Source organism: Orycteropus afer, unplaced genomic scaffold, assembly GCF_000298275.1.
Source record: "Orycteropus afer afer isolate SDZICR_OR568_19922 unplaced genomic scaffold, OryAfe1.0 scaffold00025, whole genome shotgun sequence".
In the NCBI taxonomy this organism is placed as follows: Eukaryota; Metazoa; Chordata; class Mammalia; order Tubulidentata; family Orycteropodidae; genus Orycteropus; species Orycteropus afer.
In genome coordinates this window covers 7,867,473-7,877,293 of record NW_006921612.1, presented here as the reverse complement: position 1 = coordinate 7,877,293, position 9,821 = coordinate 7,867,473, and the positions used below count along the sequence as shown (strand labels likewise).

The window sequence follows — 9,821 nt, the reverse complement described above, 5'->3', positions numbered from 1 at the left end:
TTCTCCTTGTTTCTCTTTGGGGTTTCTTTAGGCTCTTGTGTAGCTCCATAAGCATATCTTCTAAATTCCTTCTCAGATAATTCTATTGCCTCCTCTTCCTCCATGTGTAATGAGAACTTTGTTTGTTGTTCTGCTTCTAATGCCTTGTCCTGTTGCCTGTTGTTTCCTAGACATTTTGAGGCTGTCTTTAATTATTGGTTATATATTGATTTGTTTTTTCTTGGTTTTATGGTTTAATAGTTTAAAAAAGTGAAGCTGGTGTATTTTATTTTATTTAGTTATTAATTCAGGTATGCTGGGTTGCTCAGCAGTTTTCTTTGTGATGGTGGAATCACTGTGTGGAATGTGGATATGGATTTCTGTTTGTCATAGAGAGGGTTTAGAGTTCGAACTGGAAGGTTTTATGTTGGCTGAATGTGGTTTCTTCTATTGCATGAGTGAAGTTATTGGCAGAGAAGATGAGAGTGGAAGAAGGAAAGCTCGCTATTGCTAGGGGTGGTTTCTAGGGCTTTGAGTGGGCTGCTACTGATGACATTGTACTGTTATTTACAGACCCGCAGCTCAATTTCAGCAAAGACTCCAGTTGTTAGGGGGTCACCACTTTCCGCCAGTCTTGGACACATGCAAAAACTCCACTCACTCCTAAGGCCCTTTCGCACCAAACAGCCAACCCAAGACAACTTCCTGGCTCCACGATCCACTGCAGGGGTTTCTCTCTCTGGCCCCACTCACTCACGGTGCTGGACCAACTTGCTCAGACTGTGATCCACTTAGGAGTTCCTCTGTGATTCCACCTCCCCCCGCCCCCTGGTGCCAAAGATCTGCTCAGTTTCACAGTGCTGGAGTTGGGAGAGTGCCTGCTAGTAATCTGTGGTTCCACGATTACTGATAAAGTCAAGCGCAGACCTCTCAGTGCCACTAAGCTGACCGAAGCCTACTCAGTGACTCGCTGAGGGGGGAGTGGGCCCTCCCTCCTAGAGTATCAGTGGACTCTCTGCTCGGGTTTCAGCGGTGCTAGATGTGCCCATCTGCACCTAGCTGACCCAAGTTACTGATAAAATCAGGTGCTGAAGGTAGATCCTTGGGGTGATCGTTGGTATGCTGGTGTGTTCACTGGTATGCTGGTTTGGTGCATCTTCTTTCTTATCCCAGGGAGGTCTCGGATGGCCGTTCTCGACTGCTTGTCTGCGCTCCCCAAGATAGCTCTTCTTTTTTTTTTTTTTTTTTACCCCTGTACCTTTCTTCTCTCTAATTCTACTCCTCTGAGTTTGGTGCACTCTGAGTCAGTGAGCTGTTTAGAGCACCAAAATCCCTAATTCAAACTGCTGTACCTAGTTTTTCAAGCACTAAGATGCTAGAGGGAAATAGCGTGGTGATTACTGACAAGACTCCATTTTGAATCTCAAGTTGTTTTATTATAGACTGGCTACATTCACTTAAAAATTCCTGACCCAGTAGTGAACCAAACCAAAAACCACACTCTCTGCTATCAAGTCAATTCCGACTCATAGCGATCCCCTCTGGGTTTCTAAGGCTTTGATCTTTGTGGAACACACTGCCTCATCTTTCTTCGGTGGAGTGGGTAGTGGGTTTAGAAACACTGACCTTTTGTTTGGCAGCCAAGTACCTTAAGCACTACACTGCCAGAGCTCCTTGACTCAGTAATGAGGGAATAACATTAAATCCCATTAATTTAGCAGAATTACTTGTGCTCCCTACCCTCTGTTTCTGAATTAGAAGTCTTGGATGAGACTATCTGGCTTCTAGCTATGAATGCATGTATCATTTTGATTTCCAATAGGTAATGAGAACTACTTAGTTAGAGACCTGGAATCTAGGTTTTCACTATTTAAGGTGCTGCTTTGAGGCCTATTGGTAGTAAAATTATTTGCCATCAGATGAATAATTGGGGTTTGCCTTTTATGTTCAAGCAACGTGTGTGGTATGTATCTTGTAATTTAGGCAAAGAGGTGAATAGAACTTAATCCCTATCCTCTAAGAGAAGTGCCTGGGTAGTACAAATGGTTAATCACTTCAGTACTAACCAAAAGGTTGTCAGGTCAAGTCCACTCAAAAACACCTCAAAAAAAAAAAAAAGCCTGGTGATCTTCTTCCAAAAGGTCACAGCCTTGAAAACCCAGTGGAGCACAGTTCTACTCTGCATACTTGGGGTCACCATGAGTTAGAATTGACTCAGTGGCAGCTGGTAACTGGTGTCTTCTGAGAGCTTCCAGTGTATTGAGGAACACATTTATCAGACAATTTGGGTGTAATGTTGCTATGTGGAAGGATAGAGGTGCCAAACCTAGATACCTAGGGTATAGAATGGAGCCTTGGAAGGCTTCCCAGAGGAAAGATGAGTCTGTTAGATGGTTTGGAGTGAGGGTATGGAGGGCAGAGGACATATTATGAGGAGAGACATGGAGGCACTGCTGACCTTCTTTGCTGCCCTTTACTATACTTTGAGGACCACTATTCCTGTTTTGAAAGAAGTAGTAGCTGTTGTCTGTGGCCTGGAATTAGAAAAGTGAGCTTCAGGCGGGAGAGGAATAAGACATCTCTTGTTGAGATTCTAGAAGGGGGCTGAGTCTGTTAACTTGACTTGTGACTTCTGTCATTGTTTAGGCCAATGAGAAGTCATAGATGATATGGAAGCATTGCAGTATCCTTGGCAGTCTCATCTGATCTGTTGAAAACAGTGGTACTTGGTGCAGTTACTTTTCTCCTCTTGTCATCAGGCTTGTTCTTTGGGATCTGTTGCTGGCACAATGAGTTATTTATTATTGAGATAGCAAAGTTACTTCTGCTCTTTGACTTTTCTGAGATTTTATTCTGCTAATATGATCGATTTTATTTCCAGCTAAGATGATCTTGGTGGGGAATGGGGATCACGTGCTTGCTCCAAGCATTAATAGTACATCTCACGTTGCTATTGTAGCTCATGTGGAAAATGAAGAGCAGTACACCCAAGCTCTGGAGAAGTTTGGTGGCAACTGTGTGTGCAGAGATGACCCAGATTTGGGAAGTGCATTCCTGAAGTTCTCCGTGTTTACAAAGGAGTTGACAGCACTTTTCAAAAACCTGGTAAGTGTTCATTATGTGTATGCAGCCATGAGTTGACCAGTGAAATGTGGCATAGTGCCCAAGGCACTTGACTGCTAACCAGAAGGCTGGTGGTTCAAACCCATCAGCCACTCTTCGGAAGGAAGGCTGGGCATTCTACTTTCGGAGAGATACTGCCTCGAAAATCCAAGGAGGGGTTGCTATGAGTTGGGACCAACTTGACGGCAATGAGTTTGGTTTGTTTTTTTGGTCTGTTACATGAAAAGTTAGCTCAGTCGAGGATGATTAACATTTGTTTAATAAACTAGAAATAAATTGTTTCATAGTTCACATTTCCTAAAGGAATTATGTTTTCTAGATATATCAGGCCACTTTGAAATAAAAATTTTAAATTGTAACTTTTATTCTAATAATACTTTTTAAGTACAACTTGGCATTTTAAATGTGCACAGCTGTGAGACAAAATAGATAAAATACATTTATCTTCTTAAAGGCCTTTGGCTTCGATTTTTAGTAGTTTCTAAACTGTGTAGAATAGTCAATGTTTCTGGTAATTATAGCAGGCATTTAAACTTATAATATTTAATAAATGTATTTCAGACTCATGTTACACAGTTAAGGTAACCTGTAATCAGAGCACAGAAATTACCATGAATATTTAAAAGGCTTTTATGTTCCCAAATGTGGAGCCTAAAAAAAGCGGGGCTGAAAGAAGTCTTATTTTCTAATCAAGTAGAACATAGAGTTGGTATTGATTGTATATCTTTGGTAGATACTTAGTGATGTTGGGTGAATTGAGTTTTTTCTTGTGCTTGACAACCCTGTGCTGTCCTTGTTATTAGGCCAGAATTTGGAAGAAGTGGGCTACCTCAGAGAGATGTTTGTGACCCTGCCTGGGTGATTTGTTCCACAAGTACACTTTACACTGGGGATCTTCTCTTTCCTTTTTCTTTTACCCAGCTTCTCCTAAAAGTCATGAAGACAGGTCAAGCAGTCTATAATGCTTGCATGTAGGTTACAGACAGCAGAGCCTTTTTTATTTATCCTGTCAGTAAGCTCATAACAAATGAAAAAGTAGCTCATTATGGTTGAAATCATGATGATGGTGGGTTTGTAAGTCTGGCCTTCGAAGGGCAGAGAAAAGGAAACATAATGTATAAGTTAATAATAGGAAGAAGAGTAAAGAAGAAGATCATTAGAGTGTTTGTTCTCTCTCCCTATCTTCACTTGCAAATATTTCATTTGGAAATAGTAATAATAATAATAATTAAAAAAACCTGTTGCTGTGCTTGTTTTCACTTGAACTAATTTGATCCTAAAGTTTGGAGCTTTTGTCAAAGTTCATCATCCATTTATTACTGCCCCAAAAAGATGAAAGCTTGCATAATGAACAGTGGAGCCCCATCCCCTTCTCTCACCTCCATTCTCTAAATATTGACAGACATGTGTATTAGTGTCCCACCACCAAGTCAGAAAAAATTGGAGGATTTTGTTTTTAAAAAAACCCAGAGAAATGGAGTGGTCCCCAGGAGAAGATGTATAGATGCTGACATGTGGGGCTTTTCCAGTGAGAGAAGTCCACTTGCTGCCTAATCCTCTTGTGGTAAAAGCTAGCAGTTAATAAGCGCCATCCAGGCATGCAGAGCTGCCAGTCAGCTTTTTAGTGCCTTGCCTCACTCTTAAATATGAATGAACACCCTTCAGAATAAAAGAGACTGAAATAAACAGAAAAAGAACGGGGTAGGGGATGAAGGAGGTTAGAGACAATGCAGAGAACAGAAGAAACCTTTAAAGAAACTATATTTAATTCCTCAGAGAAATAGGAAAAGACATTGTGTCCATTCAAGAAGAGTTGGATACAGTTTGTCCTTAAAGATGGGAAATGGGGAGGGGACAATTTAAAAATATATAAAATTAAAAAATTCCATTAGAAGGCTTGGAGTAAAAGATATCTGTCAGAAAATAAGACAAAAAGATGACAAGTGGGAAAATAAATAAAAGACAGGAATTAAGGATTAATCCTCAATGTCTTACATCCAATTGACAGGCATTTCAGAGAGAATTAAAAAATGGAGAGGAGAACATCGCCAATGCAACAATACAAAAGAAAATTTCTAAAACAGAATAATGCAAGTCTCCAGATTAAAGGGCTCATGAATGTCCAGTGCAATAAGGTGGAAGAAGACTCCCATCAAGGCACATCATTGTGAGATTTCAGAAGATCGTAAAAGTGTCCAGAAAGCAAACAGAGGATTACAAATCAGAATGCCACTGGATTTCTCAACAATAACACTGGAAACTTTAAGGTACACGGAGCAATGCTTTCAGAATTCTGAGGAAGATGATTCTTAATTTCAAATTATACCCAGCCAACTGAACAAGACAGAGTTTAAGATATTTTCAGACATGAAAGACTTAAAACTTTAACTTCCACATATAATTTCTCAAAAATATCCAAAGGAAGTGCTTTGTCAAGATGAGCCAAGAAAGTGGAAAATGTGAAAGTCAGGAAACAGGATCCAGCACTTTCCAGCAGTGAAAGGGGATTCCCATAGGATGGCAAAGGGGAGTACCAGGAGAACTGCTGAGCACGAGGCCTGGAGCAGCCAGTCTAAGACATTTGACCATGTAGGAAGTTGATGGAGCAAATGGTTAAGTACTTGACCACTAGCTGGAAGATTGGTGGTTCAGACCCACCCAGAGGTACCTCAGAAGACAAGCCTGGCTTAATCTGCTTCTGAAATATCACAGCCTTAACAACCCTGTGGAGCAGATCTACTCTGCACACATGGGTCCGCATGAGTAGAAATTGACTCAGTGATAACTAGCAACAACAGGAAATAGGAAGGAGGCCTGTGTTCTGTCCTTTCACACTGGAGTAACAAACAAGCTACTTTATCTCTGTTCAGCCAGTCTCTAGACTTAGATTTTCTCATTTGTAAAAATGGAGATGATAATGCCATACTTGACTTTGTTTATAGAACATAGTCAGATGCTTTCACACATTTCAGCTTATCTAATCCTTGTAACAATCCCATAAAATGAGTCAACGTTATCCCCACTTTATGGATTAGATAATGGAGGCTTTAAAAGGTTTAAGGAGGTAATATCTCCCTTGGGAGAGCTCAGAATCATAGATAACTTTTGAATGTTTGGTCTAGATTCAGAAATTTCCATCTCTAGCACTCCCAATAGTGTTAAATTAATTAAAAACAGTTAAATAAAAACAGCCCTTTTTTTCTTGATTTGCTGCAAAAGCAGAAAGCAGAGCAATAGTCATTGTGATTAGTCCATTGCTCACTGCCCTATTACTTTGCCAGTTTCAGTACCCCTACAGACACTTCAAGTCCTAAATGCTCTCCAGGTTTCTACAGTAAGTAAAGGTATCAGTGGCTGGCACTCGTGGTGTAGTAAGCACTTGTATAGGCATTAAGGATATACTATTTGATTTATTCCTGATAACAATGGTACAAGGTAGATTTTATTACTTATTTTCATAAAGAAAATTGGTCACACACACGTTAAGTAACTTATCTGGTCTTTAGCTAACAAGGGACAGAGTGGGGATTCAAATCCAAGGCTTAGGACTCCAAACCCATGCTGTTTTCCCTGTGGCATTTAAAGGAATATAAGGCTTCCTGTCAATTCCTTGGGTGGTAGGTGTGAGGGGAGCAAAACAGAAGGGAACAAAGTGCAGGAAACTTGTAGCATTAGGAGAATCTTTGGAGTGACTTTGCAGCAGCCAGATGGCCTTGTTTCCTTACCTTAAAGCAAGGGTGGTGAAACCTTGACCACTTCACAAGACTGTCAGTAAGATAACAGTAATAACTGAGAAGTTTTCTTGTAAGTTAAAAGCCCAGCACAGATCTGACGTTTTAGTGTTATTGTGATATGCTGACTTATTAAAATCAGTGGGATAATAGATTTAAGTACATGTACATTACTTTAGTGTCAACTTTTAATTTATGGAGTTAGGATTGTTGATCCTGTTTCCCAGCAAAGATCAGAGAGAGAGAAAATCTCTTATTTGCACCAAAATTAGCATTCACCATGCCTGATTTTCCAGGCCAGTGCCAGTTTTGAAGCTATACAACCATAGAAATGCAAAGTGGCAGCTTCTGAGAAACTGTTGTTGAGAGTGAGCTGATTATAGGAGAATTCTCCTCTTTTAGTATTTTATATACCATTCTTATTCCTATTTTTGGTCACATCTGTCCTATCTCTTATTCTAAAAGCTTTGTTTTTGCTTTTCCCCAGACACTTAAAAAACATTTCAATTCTGTATGGCTAAGATTCTCAATTCTACCTCTTGTCCAGAAAGAATAATAATTACCACCTACCTGCTTTGTGACATGAAAGAATTTTTTTATAAAGCTGTTGGAACATCTCCAAAAGAAGGCCAACTTAATATAAAGTGATATTTTCTTACTAATGGTAAGATTCTCACCTTTAGAAAGTCTATGAATTTTCTCTGCAGTTATGCAGGATAAAGGGAAAAACAAGGCATCTTCTGAAGTGTAACATGTGTGAAATTAAACTGGTTATGAAGTCAGCTCAGTTTCTAGGCTCTTTTCCTTTTACCAGATGGATGTGAGAATCCTGAAAAGATTTTCCAAGGGCCACTTCTGGGGTAAAAAGTGGCTTATTAATGTAAGGCTGGATTCTGAAAGGTTAATTGCAGGTATATAATCCCTGTTCTTGAATTAAGAGAATTATTACTGAAAAAAATGCCCTCTCAGTCTGTATACCATTTGTCAGTTTTGCATACTGTGGTGGCTTGAAAGTTGCTGTGATACTGGAAGCTATGCCACCAGTATTTCAGATAACAGCAGGGTCACCTATGGTGGACAGGTTTCAGTGGAACTTCCAGACTAAGAAAGACGAGGAAGAAGGAAGGACATGATGGTCTATTTCGGGGGGGGGGGGAATGACCACTGTAAACCTTATGAATAGCAGCAAAACGTTTTCCTATATAGTGCTGGAAGATGAGTCCCTTAGGTTAGAAGGCACTCTAAATGTGATTGGAGAAGAGTTGCCTCCTCACTCTAGACTTGAGCTTAATGTCATGGATGGAGTAAAGATTTCAGGATCTTCATTTGCTAATGTGGCACAACTCAAAATGAGAAGAAACAGCTTCAGACATCCATCGGTAATTGGAATGTGGAAGGCTCAAGGTATTAATCTAGGAAAATTGGAATTTAAGTTGTCAAAAATGAAATGGAACACAATAAAGATTGATATCCTAGGCATTAGTGAACTTTAATGGACTGGTATTTGACCATTTTGAATAAGATAGTCATAGGGTTTACTATGCTGGAAATGACAAATTGAATAGGAATGCCCTCTCATTCACCATCAAAAGAACATTTCAACATCTATCTTGAAGTACAGTGCTATCAGCGATAGGATAATATCCATACACCTAGAAGGAAGACTAGTTAATACTACGTTATTCAAATTCACGCATCACCCACTAAAGGAATTGAAGAGTTTTTACTACCTTCTGGAGTCTGGGACCTCTGGTGATATAGTGCCTAAGGCATTTGACAGCTAACCAAAAGGTTGGTGGTTCAAACTCACCAGCCACTTGCAGAAGGAAGGTGGGGCAATCTACTTCTGTAAAGATTCACCACCTTGGAGACCCAATGGAGTCACTATGAGTTGGAATCAACTTGATGACAGGTTGGTCTGCAGTCTGAAATTGACCAAGCCTGCAATCAGGATGCATTGGTAACAACTGGTGATTGGAATGTGAAAGTTGGAAAGGAAGAATCATCAGTAGTTGGGAAAGATGGCCTTGGTTATAGAAATGATGCCAGAGATCACATGATAGAATTTTACAGGACCAATGACTCACTCATTACAGATACCTTTCTTTAACAGTATAAATGGTGACTATACATGTGGACCTTGCCAGATGGAATATACAGGAATAAAATTAATGACATCTGTCATTAAAGACGGAGTGGAAAAGCTGATATCAGTCAGAACAAATCCAGGGGCCAACTGTAGAACAGACCTTCAGTTGCTCATGATGCAGATTTAAGTTGAAGCTGAAGAAAATGAAAACAAGTCCATGAGATCCACCATATGACCTTTAGTATATGCCACCTGAATTTAGAGACTATCTGAAGAATAGATTTGATGCATTAAACACTATTGACTGAAGACAAGATGAGTTGTGGGATAACATCAAGGACATCATACGTGAAACAAGCAGAAGCTAACTAAAGAACAGGAAATGAAGAAAAGACCAAAATGGATGTCAGAAGAGACTCTGAAACTTGCCTGCTGAATGTAGAGTAGCTACAAAGTGAATGGAAGAAATGGTAAAGTAAAGAGCTGAACAGAAGATTTCAAGGGGCAGTTTGAGAAGACAAAGTAAAGTATTATAATGAAATGTGCAAAGAACTGGAATTAGAAAACCAAAAGGGAAGAACATGCTCAGCATTTCTTAAGCTGAAAGAAATGAAAAAATTCAAACCTCAAATTTCAAAATTGAAGGATTCTATGAGGAAATTATTGAATGATACAGGAAGCATCAAAAGAAGATGGAAGGAATACAGAGTCATTGTACCGAAAAGAATTGGTCAACATTCAACCTTCAGAAGGAAACATATGATCAAGAACCAATGGTATTGAACAAAGAAGTTGAAGCTGCACTGAAGGAATTGGTGGAAAACAAAGCTCCAGGAATTGATGGGGAATAACCATTGAGATGTTTCAACAAATGGATGCCATGCTGGAAGCATTCACTT

General features: G+C 39.6%; 1 protein-coding gene across 1 annotated transcript in view; it reads left to right on the top strand.

Moving 5' to 3' along the window:
- Positions 1-9,821, top strand: part of ASAP2 (ArfGAP with SH3 domain, ankyrin repeat and PH domain 2) — a 378,888-nt gene that overhangs the window by 182,056 nt on the left and 187,011 nt on the right. Inside the window, exon 3 of the mRNA XM_042783668.1 lies at positions 2,939-3,084. Coding sequence (XP_042639602.1) covers positions 2,939-3,084 — 146 coding nt within the window. The remainder of the gene's footprint in view (positions 1-2,938; positions 3,085-9,821) is intronic.